Raw genomic sequence first — 26,549 nt, 5'->3', positions numbered from 1 at the left:
GGTAAGAGAGCATACTTTGTGCGTGCACCTGTTGGTGCCTTACTCATTTAGCAGACCTAGTTGAGTGGGAGACAAAGAGAAAGTGGGAGAAAAGATTAGGACTGGAGCTAAAAAGTTGGGGTGAAAAACAAAAGCAAAACTTAACAGTTAAGCAATTTGAAGGGAAACATTAATTACTGAGGCAAAAAGATACCTGGCCAGAAAAACAAAAGACCAAAAAAATTAGAGAAACAGAATCGACAGATTCTACTTAACAACAAAAAAAAATCCAGTTAATAAAATGTGTTGTACATGATACTTTTGGATTAGGTGTATGATAGTGCCTGAATATTTTCAGAAACTCCCAAAATATCTGCTTCATACTCCCCTCTCTAACCCTCAGGTGGACGGTATAAAGATTTTAAAGCCATATGGTCTGGGAAGATTTCTTTCAACCCTCTACACATTGTAATAGGTTTTGGAAATCATGCCTACCCATCAGATAGAAGTAAAATAGATTAAAGGGAGACTGGAAATTGTCCGCCAAGCCTTCTCTTGCGTGCACATGAGGATGTTCCCATTGAAGCAAAGCCATAAGACAATTATTCTAGAACAAGGTGGGCAAACTAGGGTCCTCTGGCTAAATATAACCTACCACCTGCGCTAGTATGACCCACGAGCTAAGAATGATTTTTCCATGTTGATGTAGTTGAAAAATAAATCAATATTTTGTGGCACGTGAAATTGATGTGAAAATTATTTATATGAAATTTCGGTGTCTATAAAGTTTTATTGGAATAGAGCCAGGTTCATCCATATTGGCTGGGGCTGCTTTCTCACTATAAGGTGGCAGAGCTGACTGGGTAGTTGCTTCCAACGCCTGAAATATTTACTCTCCTGGCCCCTTGCAGAAAAACTTTTGCCAACCACTGTTCTAGAATATGAAAATTGTACTATTTAAACGCCCTTCCAACCCTCGTCCCTTTCCAGCCGCGGCACCCCTCCCCCGCCCGGCCCTGCCCCAGCTTTAGTCTCTTAGGCCCGACACGAAGGCAGAGTGTTATAATAATGAATTGTAACCTACTGGAAAGCAGAGGCACCACACAATAAATTTCTATATAAGGTAATAATACTGGTTCTGCCATCGAGTAGAGTAACGTCTGAGTGTGTTTCCCAATCAGAAAAGTGGGCATCACAGGGGCAACTGAACAATTTCGCTTGAGAATCACCATGGTCGCACTTGGAAAATATAAAGGCAGCAAATGTTCTGGGGTGCTTTTGCAGGGGGAGCCTCTCCCAGAGTCTGGATGCACACTGAGGTTCCCTATGCACGTAGGCATCTCGGCCACCTACCCCTACCCCGTACCCTGTGCTCCTGGCCCATCTGGCCTTGCAGCCCACTTTCTCCTCACCCCCGCGCCCGAACGCACTCCTCCAGGGCTACCAAGTTCCAAGGTAGAGCAGGGCTCAAAGCAAGCCATCCCGGGTCAGCTTAGGGCAGCTCTCCCCAGCTTCGCCAATCGTGGAGAGGGGTTGCCCTGGGACCCCTGCAGGTGACAAGAATGACTCAGCAGGGTCCCGGCCTGGGACGGAGACAAGAACGCCGGGGTAGGGACAAAATTCTCTGCAGTTGGAGAGGCCGCAAATCATTTTAAAGACCCAAATACGCGAACAAACGAAAATGTAATTCAAGTCAACTTCGGGCCGTTGGCGGCCTGTGCCAGCACAGGCCGCAGGTTTAGCCTAACAGGGAGGCCCGGCGGCTTCAGCAGTCGAAAACGCCCGCGGCCTCTGTAAAAGATTCCTTTCGCCTCCAACGAACCCCACCTCCACCCGACCGGGCCCCAGGAAAAGTCAGTCGGCTGGAAAGGAAACCTTTCAGGGTGCACAGAATTGCATGCCCGTGATTATCGGGGAGACTTTGAGGGCACAGTAATCTCTCGAGACTAGAAACCATTTTCCTCTCTCGCTGTGAGATTTTGCTTGGCTAAGCGGCGGCAGTCTCCCTACCCCCTCCCACCCCATCGCTACGGCCTCTGCAAGCAGCCACGCCCCGTGGCCTCGGGGCTCGCGGCCCCCGCGCCGCTCGCACGCCGCGCCCCCATCCGCCCCACCCCCGCGCGCCCCCATCCGCCCCCGCGCCGGGCCCTGGGAGCGCTGGGCGAGTCCTCGCGCCTGCGCTTCGCCAACTTCCTGCCGCGGAACGCCCCGCCCACCCCCAGAAGCCCGCCTCCAAACGCCGCGTGAACCCGCCTGCCGCACCTCATTGGTCAAAACCATGGAGCCGTTGGCTCCCAGGCCCGCCTCTCCACCGCCTCTCACTTTTCCCAGGGCGGATGCGCCTGCGCTCAGCTGCCTGGGCGGGCTGGGAGGCGCGGGTTGAAAAGTCTCGTTCCAAGTTTGGAGAGAGAGAGAAGAGCGCCTCAGACCTCGGTACCCGCGAGCGGGGAGGAGGCAGGAGAGAAGGACGCAGCGTCTGGGGAGCACCCAGGCTGTAAGACGGAGCTCGCGCTTCGAGAGCTAGAAGTGGACGCGCCTGGGCGAGGCAGGAACGCCTGTGGTTGGGCTGCTGTTGGCTAGCGAGGGGAGTCCGAGGCGGCGGCGAGGGGCGAACGACCCGACGCAAGATGGCGAGTAAAGAGAGTAAGAGGCCCTGCGGGGCGGCGCGCGCCGGGACCGCGGGGGGCGGCGGGCGCGCGAGGCCGCGGCACGCGCCGGCGAAAGGCGCGAATTGGCGTGAGGAGCAGGGGGCGGGGCCGGGCGCGAGGCTAGGCGCGCGCCTCGAGGGGCCTACGCTGGACGGGACCGCGGCGCGGAGGGCTCTGAGCACTTCCGGAGCCGGGCGCGGGGCCGCGGGTTGGGCCCCCTTCCCTCCCCCGCCCCCCCAACTCCCCTCCCCCCTCCGGCGGCGGCGCTCCCTCCGGCGCCCTTGGCTCTCGGGCGGAGGCGGCCTCCACCGCCGGAAAGCGGGCACGGCAGCTCCTTCCACGCGCGCGCGTCGATCGCTTCAGGGTCGCGGCCCTTGTCCGGGGGATTCTGGAACACGCCGGCCTATGGCTGCTGACGCGGGCTTCGTGGGAGCGGAGGCCGCTCCTGGTGGGGGATGGAGGGAGCGGGCCGAGGGGTTTCTGCTACACGTGGATTCGGCTCCCCGGGTGGGTCGTGGAGCCCCTGTACCTACGAGTCGTCATCTTAGAACAGGTGCGAACAGCTGTAACTGGCAAAATAGAATCGTCCGTGTAATTACTCAATTCTGTACACACAAGCGGTATTGACTTCTAGGTGCAAAAAATAAGCTTCCTGGTGTTAATAAATATTTTCTCCGCGTTCTGGAAGAGCAGTTAGTTTGCGTCCAAATTAGATGTAAAGCTAAAGAGTAGGTTAGGTGTGGCCATCTCGAGGTGACCTCCAGTATCTGTGTACAGATTCTGACTTCGATTTCTCTCAGCCGCTTAATTGTATGGGCTTTCTCCAAATTTCAGTGTTTGAAGATACTGTGGAGGAGCGTGTCATCAATGAAGAATATAAAATCTGGAAGAAGAATACGCCGTTTCTGTATGACCTGGTTATGACCCATGCTCTTCAGTGGCCGAGTCTTACCGTTCAGTGGCTTCCTGAAGTGACTAAGTAAGGGTTTCTGGCAACTTTTACTTTGCGTAAATTTAGCTATTGTCCTGAATTTCCAAGTTTCAGCATTTTACACATAGAACATGAGCGTGTAATCAATTTAGCTCTTGGATGAACTGGCAGGTGGTTTTTATTCTCAAAACTTAAGTGATTTGTGGGATGATTTCTGACATGTAAGCGTGGGTGTAAAAGGGGGTAAAGAATGTGTGCGTTTAATGACATTTGTAGAAAACACCTAACATATTTGATGTTTCTTGGGTTTCAATACAGAGCAGCATTTTGGGGGGCCCTAGACTAATGGATTTCTTTAAAACTTTATTGAAAAATAGAATACAGGAAAAGTGCACAAATCGTAAGCATACAGCTTGATGGATTTTTACAAAGCGAGCACACTCATGTAATCAGCCCCCAATATGAATAGGTTTTAATGGACAAAGGGGAAAAGAATTTAGCAACAGTTCACTGAAGAAAAGAGTTTATTGGCTAATAGCGTGGAAAACACTTTGAGGTTGTTGTTGGTCTTCGTAAGAGTGTTCTTTTTGGCTGTTTCTTAAATTTCTCTGGTAATAAGTGCTGTCATTATTGAACATTCAGAATAGGGTATGGTCCATGTGAAGAGTTTTGTGTCCTGCTAATTTGGTTTAATACTCAGAACAGTACTGTGATTTTATCCTCCTTGTACTGTGGTGGAAACTGGGATAGAGCTAAGTAACATCCCCAAGATCACACAACTGGTAAGTGGTGAAGTGGGATTCTGAGCCCAATCTGGGTGCCCCAGAGTTGAGGTAACTCCTGTACTAGACCACCTTTCTCATATGCTTGCACTTTTTCTAGTAGGAATTTGGCCATGAACTTTAAAACTATTCAATTTAGGTAATGTGAGTATATGACTTAATGAGGATTGACGACACTAGTCTATGAAGGGGATTTTGTGACAAGTTATGAAAATATGAGCAAGTTAATTGTATTTAATTTTTTTAAGTTTATTTTGAGAGAGGGGGGGAAAAAAACATGAGTGGGGGAGGGGCAGAGAGAGAAAACTCCAAAGCAGGCTCCACACCATCAGCACAGAGCCCAGTGCAGGGCTGGAACCCACGAAACTGTTAGACCATGAGCCGAGCCAAAATCAAGAGTCTGACACTCCACCGACTGAGCCACTGAGGCACTTCAAGACCCAGTTAATCTTATAAGATAAAATAAAGGTCAGACTTCCATATGCAAACATTGTCCTACATACAGGTAGGGGCTTCCATTGGGGTTCCCAAAAATCGCAGTGTAAATCTACAGATGTGGGAAAAGTAGCCAAGAAATAAATAATGGAGACTTCTAAGCATTGACATAACACTTCTGAGCATCAAATACCTGAAGGTATTCAGGTTCTCCTTTAGAGTACCATGTACATTTGACTCTGTGTATTTCTGTTAAGTAAATTAAAAACTTTAACAGCTTAACTTATATTCTCTTGGATCTTTCTGACCTACCTGAACAGTAGAAAACAGCGGGGGTGGGTGAGACTGTAAGGTTAGAGACCTGAGTTTGAATCCTGCCCCCTACTTCTCAGTACCCAAATTAGGGCAGGTTGGTCAATATCCATTCCCAAGTCGTCTGATGTGTAAATGGAGGTGCTGTAGGTTCTGACTGCCTGTATTTGAGGGCATTAAATGAGATTAGGCACTGTTAAAGTGCTGGCACAGAGTAAGTACACAGTAAGTGGTGACTGATGCTGATTTTCCCACCCCATTGTTGAGAAATAATTTATTAGAGTGTAGTAACTTTCTCCATTTGGATTTCAGTGCAAACTGCTTACTCGAGTCTTTTAAAAATATTATCTGTGATATGTTTTGTGTAACAATTTTAAAAATGATCTCTATGTTCTTAGCCCAGATACTGCTTTTTTTTAAGATTTTTATTTTCTTGGGTTTTTTTATAATATAGTTTGGGGGGAGGGGCAGAGAGAGAATATCAAGCAGGCTCTGGGACTTCAGCACAGAGCCTGATGTGGAGCTCCCTCCCACCAGCTGTGAGATCACGATCTGAGCCAAAATCAAGAGACAGATGCTTAACGAACTGAGCCACCCAGGTGCCCCGAGATTTTTAAGTAATCTCTACACCCAATGTGAGGCTCGAACTTACAACTCCAAGATCGAGAGTTGCATGTCCCACTGACTAAGCCAGCTAGGCATCCTCCCAGATACTGCTTGCATATGAACACTTAGGAACAGAACAGAAAATACCTTAAATTATGTATTCCATGGTATTCTTTGCATTACAAGGAAGTGGGGTCTGGTTGTGGGGTGTGCAGTGGCTCTGGGAATGCAAGAAAATGCCAGCCAGCCTGCCTACATTCTTGGATGTTGAGGATAGCTATGTGGTGGTTTGCAGGATTCTCTTTGGGTATAAGGGAATGTGACTATGTTTTGTTACTATATGGAACAGTGGAAATATTGGCTGCTGTTACTGCCTGGGTCTTTGAGGAACTAGACTCTGGTCAACCTCATAAGGCCTGCCTTCTACCTACATACTTCCCAGTAACTACTTACACTTTCTAAGCTATTGTCCTTAAACTGAGTTCGTTAGTTGTCCACATAGTGGATTTGCCTTGTAAAAATTTTCATTTAGGTATTTTTAAGAAATAATTTTAGGGGCGCCTGGGTGGCTCAGTTGGTCGGGCGTCCGACTTCAGCTCAGGTCATGATCTCATTCTGTGGGTTTGAACCCCGCGTCGGGCTCTGTGCTGACAGCTCAGAGCCTGGAGCCTGCTTCAGATTATGTGTCTCCCTCTCCCTTTGCCCCTCCCCTGCTCATGCTCTGTCTCTTTCTGTCTCAAAAGTAAATAAAAACATTAAAAAATTTTTAATAAAAGAAAATAATTTTATTCTGTATCTTTTATTCTTTTTAGTTTTTTTTAAATATTTACTTATTTTGAGACAGAGGGGGAGACACAGAATCTGAAGCAGGCTCCAAGCTGTCAGCACAGAGCCTGACGCAGGCCTTGAACTCAAGAACCGCGAGATCATGCCCTGAGCTGAAGTCGGACACTTAACCGACTGAGCCACCCAGGCACCTCTAACCCATATCTTTTATTAGATAATTTCTTAAACATATTGAGACTAACTTAAGTCTTTACCTAAAACGCTTTGTAATCATTCAAATTCAGATGGTACGAAGTGCATAGAGTAAAAAGAAATAAATCCCCTTTCCATGTCCCTTATTCTCTTGGTCTCATTACCCAGAGCAGAGACCGTCATTTTTTTTTTTAACTCTTCCTGCCAGAATAAAATACATTACACATATCTCCCCTCCATCTTTTTTATAAATTTTAGAAAATGTTTTTATTTATTTTTGAGACACAGAGACAGAGCATGAGCAGGGGAGGGGCAGAGAGAGAGAGAGGGAGACACAGAATCTGAAGCAGGCTCCAGGCTCTGAGCTGTCAGCACAGAGCCCGAACTCGCAGACTGTGAGATGACCTGAGCTGAAGTTGGACGCTTAACCGACTGAGCCACCCAGGTGCCCCTCCCCTCCATCTTTTTTTATGTAGTAAGTTATTCACTTGATTTTTCAATTGGTGGTTTACATGGGAGACTTTTTCCTATCAGCATGCTTAAATATACTCTTGGGTTTTGGTGGGTTTTTTTTAAGTTTGTTTATTTTTGAGACAGGGAGTGAGAGCCTGTGGGGGGTAGAGAGAATCCCAAGCAGGCTCCGCATTGACAGCACGAGGAACCGAATGAGGGGCTTGAACCCACAAACCCGGGAGATCATGACCTGAGCCGAAATCAAGAGTCTGACACCTAACGGACCACCCAGGCTCCCCAATACACTCTCTTGTTTTAAGGCCTCCACAGAATTCCATTTATGGATATACTATAATTTATGTCACCAGTGCCTTATTGATGGATATTTAGGTTGTTGTCAGTCTTTTGCCGCTAAGACAGTGCTCCTGAGAATAATAACCTTGTGACAATCTGTTATTGTTAGAGAAATTTCTTAGCAGTGAAGTCAAAGTGATCAAAAGATGCTGGCGCTACAGAAGGACAAGGTCTTTTAACATTAGTGCTTCTGTGGCTTTAGGTGCCTCCAGCATTGGAGGGAAACCTTGTAATATTGATTGGTTCAGGATAATAGGTTTGTATTTTAATGATGGAGATGAAAGGATTTACAGGAAAAAAGAAAAATCCTTATATGGTTATAGTGTTAGGGAAAACCCAAATTGAATTTAGAGTTGAGGAATTTTTCAGGTCCTCCATTCCATGTTGGGACCGTGCTCCTTAGAACCTGTTATTTCTGTTTAACCCTATGAAAGGTGACTTCCTTTTATGTCAGCCTTAACATTGCTCTGTGGTGCCTCCTTTCTCCCAAGCATTTCCATTTCTTTTCAAATGGTTCTACTGAGATATGTTGAAGTTCCCTTTTGTTTTGAATTAGTATTCCCTGTACAGAACAGATTTCGTTTTGTCTAAGTCCTCCTAAAGTACAGTTGCTTTGAGTCTATTTTCTAGGTATGTTTTTTTTTTTTCATTTAAACTTAAGTGGGTGAGTGCTCCCATGCATTGCCTCTCCCTCCCCATGTAAGTTCACCTAAGATGGAACTATCTTTTTTGATAGCCATATGCTGTTCTTGGGCACTGAACATACATCAACTAAGACTCCTGTCTTTTTTCAAACAACCTGTTATTGCTTAACCATGGTTGCTTTGTTCTGGTTTTGGAGTTGTATATGTATTTATTCTTTTTTATTTTAAGCCAAATCTTAGTAAAATCTCAGCATTTTAAAATTAAAAAAAATTTTTTTTAATGTTTATTTTTGAGAGAGAAAGAGAGAGAGACAATGTGAGCGGGGGAGGGGCAGAGAGGCACAGAATCCAAAGTAGGCTCCAGGCTCTGAGCTGTCAGCGCAGGGACAGACATGGGGCTCCAACTCAAACTGTGAGATAATGACCTGAGCTGAAGTCGGACACCTAACTGAGCCACCCGGGTGCCCCTCGCCTTGTATTTTTTAAGTTATTACTAAATTACATTCATAGAAGCAACCCTCACACCTCTTTTAAAAACCACTAAATCCTTTCAACAACTAAAATTTAGGAACAAACATAAATAGCCTAACTTGTCTAGTGTTGGGGCCCAGAGCCGTACATCTTGGCCCTCCAATATTAAGCACCGTGAACGTCAATAAAGCGTTTTCTCATCATGCCATTTGCCCTCATAACCTGTTTTTTAGGGGAAGACACTGAGGTCCACAGGAAGTTGTGATTTAAGGAATTGAATATAGCTAATTTTAGTTTGATTCAGGATTTAAACCCAGTTTTTTGGACTCGATGCTTAAACTTAACATTCTATCTTGTCTCTTACTGGAAAATTAGGAATATCTAATGTACTAAGTTGGAAGATATTTTTTAAGTGAGAAGTCATGATTATGGGTATGGAGATTGGTAATGGATTGCATTTGTTAGTAACTGGTTTCCTGTAGGATTAGTGTGACTTATTTTCTTTCCTAAACAGACCGGAAGGAAAGGATTATGCCCTTCATTGGCTAGTGCTGGGGACTCACACATCTGATGAGCAGAATCATCTTGTGGTTGCTCGAGTCCATATTCCGAACGATGATGCACAGTTTGATGCTTCCCACTGTGACAGTGAGAAGGGTGGTAGGTATACCATATATTCTATTGGTGTCTGAGGGAGTGTGCCTTTTTCTAGTTATATGTTATTACAGTTTTCTACTAATCTCTTTTGGCTCAGCAGTTTAACTTTTAGGACTTTATCACATAGAACTACTTGCTCACATGTGCACAAAGATTTCATGATATAACATTATTTGTAAGATGGAAAAATTAGGATCAATTTAGCAACCCAGATGTTAGTTCATAGGAAATTGGTTAAACACATTATGGTATGTTTGAAATACCGTGCAGCAATTGTTAAGAATGAGGTAAATATGAAATTTTACATAGACTCACAAAGAATGAGGCAAGTCTATATGCTCTTGTATGGAAAGATGTCCAAGATAAATCGAGTAACTTCTGTGTGATTATAGTACCAATTTTGGTAAAAGGAATAATATGTGTTGCATGTGCATAGGAAAAAGCAGGCATACATACCAAACAGTTTACAGTGGTTTTTCTATGGAAGCTATTGACTTCCTTTTTTACCCTGTCAAACCTATATTCCCTTGATTTGGTATTCCCACCATCACCCAAGTTTGGTCATTGTGCTAGAGGGACTCACAATACTCCATAGCAAATTATACTCATGGCTAAAATTTGTTACAGTAAAGAATACAGAGGAGAAGCAACAGGAAAAAGATACGCATCAGGGAGTCTAGGGAGGTCTGGCACAAGTCTCGTCCAGGACCGCACACGATGTACTTTCTCTCTGGCAGCAGACGACGAGGACATGTGCGGAATCTCTCTCTCCTGCCCAGAGAAACCCATTTGAGTGTCTGGATGTGAGGCTGGGGTGGGGGGCGGTTCACAGGCACATCCTGCTGGCAGCCAGTTAAGACAGCTGAAACTCAGGACCCCAGTAATGAAACCAGGTGCATATCGTCAATCTTGATGTTTGTGCATAGCGACCCTGACAAACTGGTACAGCATGGTCTGTTGCTCCAGGTGTACACCACAGAACCATCAGTCCATCAGTAACGGAAAGAACATTCTGAGGTCTGTGTTCCCAGGACTCGGCCAGGGGTCATTCATGGTCCCAGTGTCCCTCAGAGCGGCGAGGGCTCAGCAGCCAGACCTGCTGGGTTAGTGCTTTCCGCACAGCCCTGAAAGGTTTCATCTTGACATTTTAAGGAATTTGCTTTAATTTTTTTCTTATTGAAAATAAAATATTTTATAGCTAAAGTCTTGCCACCCCATACCCCTTTCCTGACCTGCTTTCCTTGAAGACTTTATCACTGTGTCCTGAGAATCAGTGTGCCATTTTTAACTGTTATTACGCATACAGTAGTAAATATGAAGGGTTTTTTTACAGCTTGTTTTATGCGATAATGTGTGTGTGTACCATGTAGATGCCTGTCTCCTTTGAACTGCTGTTTGATGTTCCACTGTGATTAAACCTTACTTCATTCATTGTTCAACTGGGGGCAGTTGGATTACGTGTATGTGGTATTTTGCATTTACAAATGGTGCTTCGGTGAACATCCTTGCCACGTCTCCTTATACACATGTGGGAAGATTTATCTAGTGGAGTGGAATTGCTGAGTCGTATGGTGTATTCACTGTCCACTTAAAATAGTAGAAAACTGTCTTCCAAAATGATTTACTCCATTTGCCACTCCCATAATTCACAGTCCGTTTCCCTACAACTTTATGCGTTATTTCTGTAAATATTGTTATAATCAGAAATTTTTAGTGGCTTTTAATCCTGAAGTATGTGTTTATTGGACCCTTGGCTTAAGAATTAGTCCCTCTGCATAACCTATGGATATATGAAGTTACTGAAGTCACTTGTTCAGTATATTCTCACAAGTGACTGAAGTAATTCAGTTAATACCTCTTTCTGTTTTCAGTTACAGTATTTTGTAATGGATACTATTATTAAAATAGTGGGAGTTTTTTTCAAATTTTTGAGTTTGAGAAAACAAAGCCCTGTGTTCGAAGTAAATCTTACCTAGAACTCCATTTTTTTTTTTTTTTAAAGAGGAGAGCTGTTCAGGTTGTAATAAGTAAAGGAATTGGGGGACTTGAGTGTCTTTATATAGAAGTGTTAGAGCTGTTAGAGTCCACAAAGGGAGGGGGGTTGGGTGCTGGGTTGAAAATCAAAGTTGGGGCAGGTTTGGAGCAGTGTCAGGATCAGGAGGGGTGGTCTTTGCTAGGGAACATTTCTCCCATTGACATGATGGAGAGGGAAAGAGGTGATTGTATATGGTTGTGTGGGAGTAGCTGTGGGGAATGAGAGATGATTTTCAGCCACACGGAGTAGTAAGCTCTGTTTGCCACGGAGAAGAATGGCTGAACACTGATACTAAACCATGGGAGCCAGTGTTCATTAAGCATTCCCATATAGCAAGAGCTGGCTGAAACTGAGAAATGGTTTGCTACTTTCGGTTTGTTTCTTCCAGGCCCTGGCCAGTCTGTTTTACTTGTTACCTCCCTGGCTCCATTAGGCATTTGAGTTGTGATTCCCTAACCCGAGACACAGGGTGAACAAAAAAGGAATGGACAAAGAAGTAGCAATATAGGTCAGGAAGAAATGATACAGTTATAATGAGCTTCCCAACGTTTTTTAAGTGTCAGCAACTATTCAAGTTTTTAATCTATGGGCACAAAAAAGAAAATGTTCTCATTTGTCCTTATCTGCTTAGATGTTCTCTCCTTGTATTCTTTCTGCTATCATCTTGCTGCTTTCTCAGAGCTTCTTCTACTTTTTATGTGACTTTGTTACTTTTCCAAGGCCTTTTTAATAACTACTCAACACTATAGTCTTATTCACACGCCAGATAGGTTAGCCCCCTCGTTTTAGCTTTGGCACTCCACTAGCAGTTGAATTTAGGTGTGCTGGTGGAGCCAGCATATTTGTGTCTTAGAGTTGAGTTGGGGGTTAGCTAGTATGGATTTCTGATTTTAGGAATAATTACATCCTCTTCACAACTGAAAGAGGCCAGTTTTTAATTATTCTAAATCCAAGGTGAAACTTAACTTGCAGAAAATAGTGTTATCATTTTCCATTCCAAATGGGCTTTGAGAATAAATTAATTTCAAGTGGCAACTGAACCCCTATTTTTGTGTTCTCTGGTTATGTTGTATTCTGTTAAAATCTGTTGGGTGTATTAAACTAAATGACTGGTGAATTTTAATCGTAAGTGTATGTTTATTTCTCTCTTCTCACATTAGAATTTGGTGGCTTTGGTTCTGTAACAGGAAAAATTGAATGTGAAATTAAAATTAACCATGAAGGAGAAGTAAACCGTGCTCGTTATATGCCGCAGAATCCTCACATCATTGCTACAAAAACACCATCTTCCGATGTGCTGGTTTTTGACTATACAAAGCACCCTGCTAAGCCAGGTATGTAGTGATGAAATCAGGCCATTGCTCCAACATTTTTGAAACTAGTGTACTCTATGGTTTTTAAAGGTTTAAACATTTTGGGAGTCTATTAACCGTCCTCAAAATTCAGTTGATTGAACAGAAGGACCTCCCGGCAGGTTATGCTCCTGGCTAGGGTTTATCACCGCAGAAGATACAGAGCAAAAAGCAGGAAGAAAAGATACATATCAGGCAGAGTCCAGAGAGGTCAGGCGCAGGCTTCTGAGTCCTTCCCCACCAGGGCCATACGGAACGTGCTTTTTCTCTAGCAGCAGACCACAGGGGCATGTGATAAATGTCTCTGCTCAGGGAATCCTGTTTGAGTCTCCGGATCTGGCGTTTTTTATAGAGGTCTGGTCACATAGGCACATCCTGCTCTGACCTGCCATGCTGAGGGAAACTCGGGACCCTAGCAGTGAAGCCAGGTACATCATGAATCGCCAAACAATCCTGCAAGTCTTGACAAGCTGCTACCGCATGCCTCACTGCCCTGGGCGTACACAACCTCATGTCAGTGATGACGATTTTTGTGAGGGTCACATTCCTAAGGGGTGGCTAAGGGTCAGTCATGGTTGCGGGCTACCCTGGATACGTGCAAGGGCTGAGCAACCAGACCTGCCGTGTTAACTCTTTCCTCACAAGAAAGTTGTAAACAATTTGATCCATGGGAGGGTTGCTGCCACTCACATTTGAGGGAACAGCTGTAGTTTTCAGGGGTTTGTGTCGGAGCTAGTACTAGGTTTTGCAAAGGAACTAGTCATTTTATGGTCATGAGTCTTGGTTTGCATTGAGTATTTGCAATGAAGCACAGAACAGCTTTTCAGGGTGGCTGGGGGTCAGACCAAGTCCTAAGTCGTCATTCATATGTGGTGTTTTCCAGGCATTATAATGAACGTTACGGCTCATTCAGTGAGGAATGAAAATCGCTTTTACTAGTTCTGATAAACAGAAAATCACTTAGTAGTTAATGTGTTTCTTTTTCTCTTTAGACCCAAGTGGAGAATGTAATCCCGATCTTCGGTTAAGAGGCCACCAAAAGGAAGGCTATGGTCTTTCCTGGAATTCTAATTTGAGTGGACATCTCCTGAGTGCATCAGACGACCATGTGAGAAACTTACTCTTCCCAATCTCCTCCTGTCCTTAAAGACTGTCAGGGAGAGTTCTGCACTGCAGGAGGTGTTCTAAGATAGTGCTGCTGATTATTGTGATAACATTTTTACAGGATTTAGAGCAATGGTTATCATATCGCCCTGGTGGAGCCTTGGGATTCCACAGAGCTCTTTTGAAGCAGCCTTAGACTAGAAGGAAGGTGGGCAAAAGGTGTCCCATTATTTAAAAGTATATCTAATGGAAACAATGAAGTGTGAGACCTGACAAATAGAAATTACATTGAAAAAACTTTTTTATTTAAGAGTACATTTCACTGGGTTTTCGTATATTCACAAAGCTGTGCAATCTTCACTACTAACTCAAACATTTTCATCGAATGTCACAAAAAGAAACTCTTGACCCATTAAGTAGTCACTCCCCACTTCCCCAGCTCCTGCCAACCACTAATTTACTTTCTCTATAGAGTTGTCTATTTTTTCATTTTTATAATTTTTTAAATGTGTATTTATTTTTGAGAGGGAGCGTGAACAGGGGAGAGGCAGAGGGAGAGAGAGGGAGACACAGAATCCAAAGCAGGCTCCAGGCTCCAAGCTCCAAGCTGTCAGCACAGAGCCTGATGGAGGGCAGGGCTTGAACTCCCAAACCTCGAGATCATGACCTTGAGCCGAAGGCAGACACTTAACTGAATGAGCCACCCAGGCATCCCTAGAGTTGTCTATTCTTGGTAATTCATATAAATGGAATATGTGCTTTTTTTTCTGTCTGGTTTCTTTTTTTTAGCATAAGTTTTTCAAGGTTGATCCATGTTGAAGTATAGGTCAGTACGTCACTCCTTTTCATGGCTGAACAACCAGTTCATCGGTTGATGGACATTTGGGTTGTTTCTATTTTGGGCTTTGTTTTTTTTGTTTGTTTGTTTGTTTTACTTTGCTTTGGGGCTATTTTGAATGATGTTGGCTGTGAACATTTTTGTACAAGTTTTTGTGTGGATGTAGGTTTTCATTACCTAGGGGTGGAAATACTGGGTCATATGGTAATTCTGTGTTTAACTTTTTGAAAAACTGCCAAGCTTTCCCACGGCAGCTGCATCACTTCACATTCCTACCAGCAGTGTGTACCCCAGGGTTCCAGTTTCTTCACATCTTCCCCAGCACTTGTTATTGTCTCTTTTTTCTTAGAGCCATCCTTGTTGGTGTGAAGTGGTATCTCCTTGTGGTTTTGATTTATATTTCTCTGATGGCTAATGATTTTGAGTATCTTTTTATGTTTTTATTGGCTATTTATAGATCTTCTTTGGGAAAGGTATTCAAATTCCTTGTCAAATTTTAAATTTTGTGGTTTTGTTTTGTTTCGTTTTGTTTTTTTTATTAGAGAGCACAAGCAGGGTAGGGGCAGGGAGAGAGAGGGGGAGACCCAGAATCTGAAGCAGGCTCCAGGCTCCAAGCTGTCCGTGCAGAGCCTGACGCGGGGCTTGAACCCACAGAATGTGAGATCATGACCTGAGCTGAAATTGGACGCTCAACTGAGTCACCCCGTGCCCCTTAAATTTCGGGTTTTTTCTTTTAGTGAGTTGTCAGAATTGTTTTTATTCTGGATACCAGTCCTTTATCAGATGAGATTTGAAAAGATCTTCTCCCACTCTGTGGCTTGTCTTTTCACTTTTTTGGTGATGTCCTCCAAAGCACAGAAATAATTTTGAGTCCAGTTTAGTTTTTATTTTTGTTACTTGTGCTTTTGGTATCCTAAGAAACCATTACATATAATCCAACATCACAAAGATTTACATCTATGTTTTCTTCTAAGAATTGCATACTTTTAGATCTTGCGTATAGGTGGGTCCTTTATCCATTTTGAGTTTAGTTTTGTGTGTGGGGTAGGGGTTCATGTTCCTTTTCTGCATGTGATTATCCTGTTTTTCTGGCACTGTTTGTTGAGGAGACTAATATTTACCTATTGAGTTGTCTTGGCATCCTTCATACAAGTATCTTAAAGGTACCACACAAATGCAGAGTGATCCTGTTATTATTGTAGATCAGTGTTGTAGCATTCTTTTTTTTAAATTTTTTTTAAATGTTTATTTTTGAGAGAGACAGAGCACATGAGAGGCAGAGGGGCAGAGAGAGAAGGAAACACAGAATCTGAAGCAGGCTTCAGGCTCTGAGCTGTCAGCACAGAGCCCGACATGGGGCTCAAACTCACAGACCGCGAGATCATGATCTGAGCCAAAGTCCGTGGCTTAACCGACTGAGCCACCCAGGCGCCCCCAGTGTTTGTAGCATTCTTGCCACCTGCAGCTCCATACATTCCTTCATGGAACCCATACTGTAAGCAAAATGTGTTTGCTATGACTGCCCCCAGAGTTGAGAGTAGACTTCTGGAGCTTTTGAAATCTTTTATAACTTGGCCACAGGTTCTTTGCCTTCTTCCTTAGTATATCCTCCTGCCTAGAACAGGACCTGTCACATCACAGACCTTCTTTATGTTTCTACTGGTCACAATTTCTGTTGATGTTTTTCTAAATATTTAAGGCAGATAATTGGCCCAGTCAAGATTCTTTAGCTGCAGGCAATTGAAACCAACTCTGGCTGATGGCAGACAGAAGAGGAATTCATCAGAAGGACATTGGGCAGGGTAGCTCACAGAATTGCTGTAATGGCTAGAAAATGGTCCAGAACAGAGAGGAGAGGTCAGATCCACAACTCAGAGATCAGGCTGGTAGATGTTATACTCCACTCCCTCTTCCCCACGCTTGCAGTCCTGACAACAGATTTCCCTATTGATGGTCACAGTTCAAAATCCTTGTCAGACTGCTGGAGCCGACATCATGTCCCAGTCACAAGGGAGGCTGGGAAGCAAGGTCTCCCTTAGTTCTCCAAAGGGAGGCTTTCCTCCCCTTCCCTCAAAGTGGGTGTGATAGAGTCTCCAAAACAGGGAGGATGGGTTATACTCAGTAACTTAATTACTAGTGCCTTTTGAAGACACTAGGCTGGGAGTTGCTAGTCCTAATAAAAGCTGACATTTCCCAAGGGCTCTGCGTGTGCCAGGCATCTTGCTAATCTTCCCAGGATCCTTCTGAAGTGAGCAGGGGAGGATGGCAAGAGCTCTGCATGTTCCTTTCTCTTCAGTGCTTGTAAATTTTGCATCTGAGTGTGTACGTATCAACAGAGGCTAAGGTGTGTGTATTATGTAAAACTACTTTTTTGTTCATGGGTAAATAGCTGCTACTGGGAAATAGCTTTGTTGCTGAAACTCAGATAAGAAAGTGATTTTTTTTTAACTTTTTTTAATGTTTATTTTTAATGTTTAATTTTTTTTTTAACATTCATTTTTTTGAGGGAGACCACGCAAGCGGGGGAGGAGCAGAGACAGACTGAGACACAGAATCTGAAGCAGTCTCCCGGTTCTGCGCTGTCAGCACAGAGCCTCATGCGGGGCTGGAACCCACAAATCGTGAGATCATGACCTGAGTCGAAGTCGGATGCTTAACCGACTGAGCCACCCAGGCGCCTCCTCGAAAGTGATTTTAAAAGAAATGAATCCCATGGCGCGCCTGGGTGGCTCAGTCAGTAAAGTGGCCGACTTTGGTTCAGGTCATGATCTCGCGGTCCATGAGTTCGAGCCCCGTGTCGGGCTCTGTGCTGACAGCTCAGAGCCTGGAGCCTGTTTCTGATTCTGTGTCTCCCTCTCTCTGACCCTCCCCCGTTCATGCTCTGTCTCTCTCTGTCTCAAAAATAAATAAACGTTAAAAAAAAAAAAAAACTAAAAAAAAAGATGAATCCCATACCAGTGTCAGTGGTATTACTGCAAATATACCTTAGTGGACTTACCTTTGTCTTAAATTGTTTGGATGATAATCATTGCCCTATATAGCTTACAATGTTTTTTTCATAAACAGTATGTCTTTCCTCTTTGTGATGGTTGTCAATAGAAGACTCCACTCCCAGAGCCTGCTGATCTGTGATCTTTGAGGCCTGTGGCCTCTCCTTGGGTTCTGCTGATATTTTGAGGAGTACACTGTGGGGATCTGTCTGCAGGCCCTAAGGTTTGGCCCCTCAAAGTAGCCTAGTTGGGGTTTCTGGGCTATGCACCTGTCTCACTTTCTAATGTGCTGTAGTGGTTTCTGCTGTGAAGTGAGACTTAGCCTCTTCGCTTTTTTAAGAGGCATGTTTTAGTTTTAATTCCCAGTCTGCCAACCTTGCTTGAATTTTTAGGATGTGAATTTCTGTTCAGTAGATATGGAATGTTGGGCTCTCAGTGTTGCATTGTGTAATCTAGATGAATTTTAGACACTTGACTTTTAGATACTTGACTGTATCTAGGTGGAAACTCGAATGTGATTGTCTCTTGCTGCCATCATGCTCGGTTTCCCCGTCCCTGTTACCATTTCCTTTCCTTGCCCCTGCATCTCAGATCATGGAAGCTATACTACAACCATACACTCTTCTGTTTCTGAAGCTTTACTTTTATTTACATTTCCTCTGCCTTGTGTTTATTTCTACCTCTTATATAGTTAAATAGTTTTCTTAAAGTTTATTTAAATAATCTCTACACCCAGCCTGGTGCTCGAACTCATGACCCTGAGATCAAGAGTCGCATGTTCTTCCAACGGAGCCAGCCAGGCGCCTATAGTTAAATAATTTTTTAACGAAGGTTATTTGTTTTTTCCTTCCTTTAGACTGTCTGTCTGTGGGATATAAATGCAGGACCAAAGGAAGGCAAGATTGTGGACGCTAAAGCCATCTTTACTGGCCACTCAGCTGTCGTAGAGGATGTGGCCTGGCATCTGCTACACGAGTCATTATTTGGATCTGTTGCTGATGATCAGAAACTTATGATGTAAGGTGGAAGGTTCAGTGGGGTCTTCGTATATGGGTGTCCTGTATGAGACCATCAGTGATTCTGGTGGCCTGTGGTTTGATTTTTTTTTTTTTTTAAGCTCTATTATGGCGTTAAAAACTTTAGTGAGGTAGAATTGACATACAAGAAGCCATATAATGGCTGTTTTTGCATAGAAGTTACTGTGCTATATGAATGAACATAATTTTTATTTGAAAAAAGAAAGAAGTGTAAATGTGAAGAAACGTGCTTGGTAGCGTAGTGGTAAATATCAAAATTGGGAGTCAAGGTGACTTTGAAGATGAGCGCTAAGAATGATTGCATCAGGTCACAGCCACAGGGCTGCGCTCAGTCACCTGTCATGTGTTTTATCTCGCAAACTAATATCTGAGGCTAATATGGCCAGATAGTAAAATTTGACAAGGCTAGGTTGTAGGAATCAAATTATTACATCATTCTCTACAGAGTAGTTGGCGTATGCTTGAAATAGTTGGTAATTAAGACAGGAATCTAATCAACACGAAACCAGGAATGATAGCCTTAGTTTATTTTCCGTAGGTTTAGAATATGTCCTTTAGTGGTTGGAAGTCCGATGGCAGCTCTGTATGTGGTTGGGGTGTCTCTAAAGGGGCGAGCATAGCGGAGATAGGGTGGTGTGGAGCAGTGTGGACCTGGAAACGAGTGTGAGCGTGTGACAAGCTGGGGAGGGTCGGGTGGCTTCCTCTTGTGCTGTGTGCCTCGTACCTTTGTGTTGTAGATGGGACACCAGGTCCAATACCACCTCCAAGCCGAGCCACCTCGTGGACGCTCACACTGCCGAGGTCAATTGTCTGTCGTTCAATCCCTACAGCGAGTTCATTCTCGCAACTGGCTCTGCGGATAAGGTTTCTAAGTTTTTGTATATTTGGTGTTTATGGACCCAGTTGCCTTGTTCTATAATCAGATACTCTAAAATTCTTCTGTGAAGTGGAGAAATGAATTCCTTTTCATTTATTTTTTCTTCAGACTGTAGCTTTATGGGATCTGCGTAATTTAAAATTAAAACTCCATACTTTTGAATCTCATAAAGATGAAATTTTCCAGGTACGTGACAGTTCTCTGGTGTCTCTGTCAGGTTTTTACTAACTTTTGGATGGGGGCTATTTAAAATTTTTTTGCTTTTATAGCAGACATGGTATGTATATATATTTTTAAGTTTCTCTTCTAGTTAACTAGTGGGAAGTACCTTGGAGCTCTGTGAGATTACTTTAGAAGTAGAAAAGACCTTGCAAAACAGGATCAGTTTAAAAATTGAAACCCAAGGATTCTTCAGTTAAGGTATCCAGTGTGGGTGGGTCCTCTAGTGAAAAAAACAAAACAAAACCTTGTATGTGGTTTCAATTGGAGATTTGGATAGGCTTAAGATGCACTTCATTGAAAAGTTGACAAGATTCTGGGATGGTTATGGGGCCGAATAAGTTTATGGGGATTTCTAGCTGAGGTCCCCTGTATTGGGAAGTGTGGTCCTTCTCGGGGGGCAGGCTAGGGAGATGGGCCATTTAAGAGCACTTGAAAGGCTAGGACAAGGAAGGAGGGCCGCAGGCCACAGAGAGTATTGCAGAACAGGACATGGGAAAATCTCAAGGATTAGAAACTATCCACAAATGTAGGAACAGATGATTCTTTACACTTCCAAATCTGTATTACTTAGGTCCACTGGTCTCCACATAACGAAACTATTCTGGCTTCAAGTGGTACTGATCGCCGCCTGAACGTGTGGGATTTAAGGTAACTCACAATCTGGTGACGAGAAACTGCAGAAGTATGTTAATCTGGCAGATGATGTAATAATAAACTAGAGAGTAGTTTGCTAACCCCGGTTTAATAAGCCAAATATATTAAAGCAACTTTCATGTACCTTCCTTAAGAGTCTTTCTTCTGTGAAATAGAAATGAATCAGCAAATGGACTGCAAACTAGATTGATGAGTTTTTTTTCTGTTGATATTCAGGCATGAAGTTGGGGGGAGTGTGTGTGGTTTAAATATCCAGATAATTGTATTGTGGACACTCTTGCTGTAGAAAGGGGGTGTGGATGCTAGCTGTTCACGTCTCACTGGAGCTCACGTGATGCTTGCACTCCTAGAGTGTTTTTACCGCTTGCTCTTCGGTGCTTTCATTGGTTCATTTGGAAGAGCTGAGCTCCCACTGTGGGCTGTGTAACTGCTGGGGATACACTTGGGAACGGATAAGCGCAGCCCATGCTGTGAGAGAGCTTATGTTCTTCTGGGACTCAGTATTTTATAGTTTCTTCCAATTTTATTGTATTTATTTTAAGTTCTTCTGAGAGAGATAAAGAGCGAGCGGGGGAGGGGCAGAGAGATGGGGGAGAGAGAATCCCAAGCAGGCTCCGTGCTGTCAGCGCAGAGATCGTGACATGAGCCGAGATCAAGAGTTGGACTCTCAACTGAGCCACCCAGGCTCTAGTTTCTCCCAGTGTTTAAAGTTCCTTGATTTTTGAGTAGCTATTCGAAGAATTTCAGATTCCTTTATTTTTTTTTTGTCTGAACCTTTAGACCCATTAATAAAGGTGTTCAGTTATATATATTTCTAAGATGTCATTATCCTAAGTTTAAATCATTAAATTACCAAAAGATAACTTGTTTTCTACCTTCATTTAAATGTATTGCTTTGAAGTGGACTAAGTTTTTAGTTTATTAAAACTAAGGCCACCTTAATTACAGAGACAGGCAGGTCCTTCAGTGTAGAGGACATAAACACTGTGGAATACAGTGCTCGTATTCTAAACATCTAATGTTCTGTGTTCATGTGCAACAAACTCTGGCCATGATAGAATCTTGGAAATGTAGACAATCTTTAAAGCAGATATTTGACTATGTTCAGTTTTATTTGAAAACAATTTTAGTAGTAAAATTAGAAACTTAAAACTAGTGGTTGTATGGAGTGATGCAGCTGAATTGTCCCTATAGGTGCCCGTAATAAATTTGCAGGCATTATAAAATTTCTTCTTAAAATTCTTTCATGACTTGCATACTGTTAAAATTACATTAGATAAAATTATGGATTAAAATGGTCAGCGTTAGGGACACCTGGGTGGCTCAGTCGGTTGAGCATCCGACTCTTGATTTCAGCTCGGGTCATGATTCTGGGGTCGTGAGATCGAGCCCCATATTGGGCTCTGCATTGTCAGCATGGAGCCTGCTTGGGATTCTCTCTCCTCTGTCTCTATCCCTTCCCTGTCCGTTCATATTCTCTCTCTGTCTCTGTCTCTGTCTCTGTCTCTCTCAAACATTCAAAACAAAACAAAAAAAAGGTCATTGTTAGCCATTGGTACTCCTGACTGGAGGATAAACAGAATTGTCTAGCAGTCGCATGTGTCGCATGTGTTTGGTTTGAGTTTAATGGGAAGAAAAAGAAAGTATCACTTGGAAGGTTGTGTATTTCGGCTGCTTTTTCAGCAGTTGTTACTAGCTAAGTCCACGTTGGGGCTAGATACCAGGTCTGATATTTGGTGTGTAAAGAGATTTCACTGTTGGGCCTGCTGGCAAATTCTACAAATGGAATTTAAGAGAAGGAAAAAAAAAAAACAGCCTTCCCTTGACTGATGTGTTATTTCACCTTTTAAATCCAATGCAGTAAACAACCACAGTTAAGAATAATGAATTGTATTTATTTGAATATTGAATTGTAAATTAACTTTTACTAGCCATTTCATTTTGGGGTCTTCAGTTACGAACAGCTCTTAAATCATTTACAGGAAGTAAGCATCCCATCCTTCCACCAGTAATTAGGTTTTTTTTTTTTCAACGTTTATTTTATTTTTGGGACAGAGAGAGACAGAGCATGAACGGGGGAGGGGCAGAGAGAGAGGGAGACACAGAATCGGAAACAGGCTCCAGGCTCTGAGCCATCAGCCCAGAGCCTGACGCGGGGCTCGAACTCACGGACCGTGAGATCGTGACCTGGCTGAAGTCGGACGCTTAACCGACTGCGCCACCCAGGCGCCCTCCACCAGTAATTAGTAGAGAAACTGTCATGGGTACGGTATAGAAGTTGTTTCTAGCGTGTGTTTTAAGATGTGTTTTGTGGGCTGATGCTGGTTTTGCAAACATTCTTCCCATTACAAGAATTCCAATAACGAGAGCATTATATTCTTTCTTAATAGCAAAATTGGAGAAGAACAATCAGCAGAAGACGCAGAAGATGGGCCTCCAGAACTCCTGGTATATTTTGGCTTTGTTATGCAAGATGAAATGTTATGTGCAGATCGGACAATTTGTTACTGATCCATGTATCTGGAAAATAAGTCAGAACTTCAAGCGCTAGCTCTTGAAGATGATTTCAAATTGGAGGTCTTAAAGGTTATTGTGATTGGGTTTTGACATTTATTGAAACTAGTAAATAGAGCACAGTAGGTTTTTACGAATGTTTCACTAAGAACCAGTTGGGTTCCTGGGAAATAGTGTAGTTTCTCACTGATTCCCGATGGTAATATTTCTGAGGGTTTTTTGGGGGGTGTGGGGGGGGTAGGTATTGATACTCAGCAATACTTCCCACTATCTAACCATATAGACATGTTTTAGTGACCTGAGTTTTTGAGGTCCCTGCCCAGAAAATGAAGACATTCTCGATCTTGTTGGTGCCAACATGGTCTACCATCTCTCTCCTACTCCTAGTTGAATCACTTACATCTCCTTGGCCCTTGCGAGGTTTCTGTGGTGTGTCTGTCTTGTCGGTCTTCGTCCTTTAAGTCCCTTTCCTACTAAGCATGGCCAGACTTCACAGTGGTCCGTCGTCACTCTGAATCCACGTTCGTTTCCACCAGTTACTTGGCACATAGTCACTCATTCCTCTGTAACGTGTTTTTAGTTCCTAGGCCAGTACTCAGTTTTAGTATACTTGTGCTTTGCCCACCACTTTTAAAAGAAGATGCTCACTAAACCTCCATGTTGCACAGACGTCTAAGATCCCCTTACTCCTTGTCCGATGTGTTCCCATGCCCACCAGCAATGGCAGAAAGTGGCAAAGGGGTATAAGGAGACTCTCACGTGCTAGCATGTTCTGTGTCCTGCTGATTAAAGGATAGCATTTCTTAATAAACTGTCGTCCTAGACAGATGATAGCACCTACACCTAAATGGTTTATTCTGTATTGAGTGGCTTAATCTAAAGTCTGTCTTGGGATGCATGGCTTCGTGGTTTTAAAGTATTTTCTAGCTGAGTCGTTGCTACAAGATGTTTTCGCCCAGCTGTTTGTACTTAATTTTGGTAAAACCTTCATTGAGATACAGTTCACCTATTTAAACTGTGTAATTCAATGGTTTTTAGTATGTTCACAGAATCGTACAACCATTGCCACAAATCAGTTTTAGATCATTTCCCTTTCAAAAAGGAACTCTGTCCACTCCCGGTCTGCTCCTTTCCTCAGCCCTTGGCAACCAGTGATCTACTTTGTGTCTCTAGATTTGCCTGTTCTGGACAATTCCTAGAAATGGAATATAACGTCTTTTGTGACTGATTCGTGCACTTAGTATGTTTTCAAGATTTCCAGCTATTTTTGGATACCCTCCCTGTATCTTATGGTTCTAGAACAATTTTGTAGTTCTTGAAGAAATCACTAGGATTTTGCTCCTTTGACGAGAGCCTGAAATCAAGGGACGTTTACTTGTGGTAAACTGGATACTATAATTTTAGTGTAACAGGATCTTGATTTGAGCACTCCTTCTATATTCCAAGCCTGTGGTCTGAACATACTTTCTCTTATGTCCCCCTTAACGTGATTTTGAAAAGCTGTTGTTTTCCTATTGTTTTTAAACTGAAAAAATTACTAGGTAAAATAGTTAACCTTGCTTGTAACCTAATTGTCAAATGAGTCAAATCAGACTTGGTCAGGAACTGTGACTTCTTTGTTCAAAATCGTGTATTCATACTGTCCTTGTGAGAATGGTTTCTTCTGAGGTAAGGAAAGCCCAGTACTCTCTCATGAGGCTGTGTCTTGTAGGAAGTGAGCCTCTGCCCCCTTCACTTCATAGCAAAGCTCTCTGCCTGGCCTTTCTGGGGCTTTGCTTTTAGAGCCGCCCCCCGCCCGCCCGGGGTGGTGGTGGTGGTTCTTAATCCCCACCTTGAGTGATGTGCCATGGAAAGATTGAGGGTGGCTGGGAGGTGTGCCTTTCTTTTAGCAAGGGGAGAAGGGGCACCTGGGGGGGCCCTACAGAGAAGAACCAGGAGACTCCTCAGGTGAGCCAGTTTTAAGAATGTCTGTAATAGAACATTATGGAAATTTATTGCCTTAAATATTGGTACCTAACTATATACATTTGATAATGAGGCTGAATTAATGTTAAATGTATTAGGTATGGAAATGGCAGTGCGGTTGTGTAGGAAAATACCCTTACTTTTGGGTGATGTGTGGCGAATTATTTAGGGGTGGTTCAGCAGGTGTGTCTGTGTAGGGAAACACACGTGTTAACATTAGTATTTGGGAAATGTAGGTGGAGGGTGTCCAGGCATTCACTGTTATGTTCTGTCACCTTTTCTGAGGGTTTGGAAATTTGCAAAATAAGTGGAGGGTGGATTTACTAAGCCTGTAAACCCCTCCCTCTAAACCTCCGTAGCAAGACTGATGCTCTGGAAACTTAAGATACGAAACAAAGGCTTTATTTTTCAACTCTTGTTAACAGTTTATTCATGGAGGACACACCGCCAAGATATCAGATTTTAGTTGGAACCCCAATGAACCTTGGGTCATTTGCTCGGTGTCTGAGGATAACATCATGCAGATATGGCAAATGGTGAGCTAAAATGTTTATTTTTCCTGAATGAAAAGGAGAAAGAAACTATTTACTCAAAGTATTTCTATTATAAGTTGTGCATATCACACCAAATACAGAAAGGAAACAATCTTAAAAGACTTTTGTCCGTTTTAACAACAGTCTTTTAGTTCAGTTATGTACCTGTCCGGTCAGGAGAAACCCGTGTGTACCCTCCCCCCCCCCCCCACCACACACACACACAGCTGTGGACACGGCATCTGGTCGCTCTGCACGACCGTTGCCCACTTCACCTGGGCTCTTGGCATCACTGCTGGATGTCTGGTGTCTGCTGTGTCATCGTAGGCAGCATTTGCAGGGTACTGAGTTAGTTCTCTGGTGAGGAGTACTAAGTACCTGACCTTTCTAAGGCGCTGTTAACCAGCCAAATCTCTTAACTTCGGGGCTACTGCTTCATCCAAATGATGCTTGAAATACTTTTGGAAAACACTTGTTACGATAGGAATAAGCAGTACGTGGACAGCTAGGTATGGCGGTGCGATTTACACACTGGTGAATAAGAACACCACCTCAGTGTGTCCTCATTAAAGTGCGGGGGGAAAACCTCTCACCTAAAAATTTCCAACACTGAAACCCATTGACCGGCGAATCCTAAAGCGTAGACAGAATTATCTCATGCTGTTTTAGACAATTTTGTAAAAACGATGAGGCGTTTTTACCTATGCTTTTATTTGGTTGTCCTCTCCAGGCTGAAAATATTTACAATGACGAAGAGTCAGATGTCACAACATCGGAACTGGAGGGGCAAGGATCTTAAAACCCAAAGTACAAGAAACGTTTCTATTGAATGTAATGCTACACGAATGCTTGGTTTATCAAGCGCCAAAAAGGCATTGTATAGTAGGACATGTAAGTGGGATGGCATACGGCGTTCTTTACCTTCTGATTCTAGCACTTTCAAGTGAGCTATTGCGTACTGTATCATATTGTAGCTTTTAGGGAAGAAAGTTATGTTAAGAAAGAACATCACCGTTTTAAAATGCAAGTAGCAGGGTACTGCCTTTGATTCAACTATTTTAAGTCCTTGTTTTCTCAAACTAAGTGCTTGCTGTTCCCAGATATGCAAGAATAACTTTTACACTTTTTCCCTCCAACACTTGTTGATTGGCTTTGCAGAAATAAAGTTTTAAAATAAA

The 26,549-nt window shown here is 43.3% G+C and overlaps 1 protein-coding gene across 4 annotated transcripts; it reads left to right on the top strand.

Annotated features, from left to right (window-relative positions):
* The first annotated feature begins 2,304 nt into the window (after positions 1-2,304).
* RBBP7 (RB binding protein 7, chromatin remodeling factor) lies at positions 2,305-26,549 on the top strand. 4 transcript variants are annotated; one of them, XM_027054655.2, is made up of 12 exons: positions 2,305-2,622; positions 3,462-3,606; positions 9,108-9,253; positions 12,446-12,619; positions 13,630-13,745; positions 18,426-18,586; positions 19,344-19,470; positions 19,592-19,669; positions 20,277-20,353; positions 22,750-22,807; positions 25,264-25,374; positions 26,102-26,549. In XM_027054655.2, exons 1-12 carry the CDS (start codon positions 2,607-2,609, stop codon positions 26,168-26,170), a joined length of 1,278 nt encoding a protein of 425 aa, XP_026910456.1. In that variant the 5' UTR covers positions 2,305-2,606; the 3' UTR covers positions 26,171-26,549. The 4 variants fall into 4 exon arrangements, with proteins under 4 accessions (XP_026910456.1, XP_053058091.1, XP_026910454.1 ...); XM_053202116.1 differs by having other exon boundaries at positions 2,306-2,622; positions 12,473-12,619; XM_027054653.1 differs by lacking the exon at positions 2,305-2,622 and adding an exon at positions 3,018-3,180 and having other exon boundaries at positions 12,473-12,619.

This window comes from Acinonyx jubatus, chromosome X (genome assembly GCF_027475565.1).
Source record: "Acinonyx jubatus isolate Ajub_Pintada_27869175 chromosome X, VMU_Ajub_asm_v1.0, whole genome shotgun sequence".
NCBI lineage: Eukaryota > Metazoa > Chordata > Mammalia > Carnivora > Felidae > Acinonyx > Acinonyx jubatus.
This window is presented reverse-complemented; position numbering and strand designations above follow the sequence as displayed.

Excerpts from the sequence above, each read along its gene's own strand:
- RBBP7 (XM_015075210.2), top strand. The coding sequence starts at position 3,033 with ATGGCTGCTGACGCGGGCTTCGTGGGAGCGGAGGCCGCTCCTGGTGGG. Across the intron at positions 12,620-13,629 it reads AAAGCACCCTGCTAAGCCAG|ACCCAAGTGGAGAATGTAAT; the intron begins GTATGTAGTGAT and ends TTTTCTCTTTAG. Across the intron at positions 19,471-19,591 it reads CAACTGGCTCTGCGGATAAG|ACTGTAGCTTTATGGGATCT; the intron begins GTTTCTAAGTTT and ends TTTTTTCTTCAG.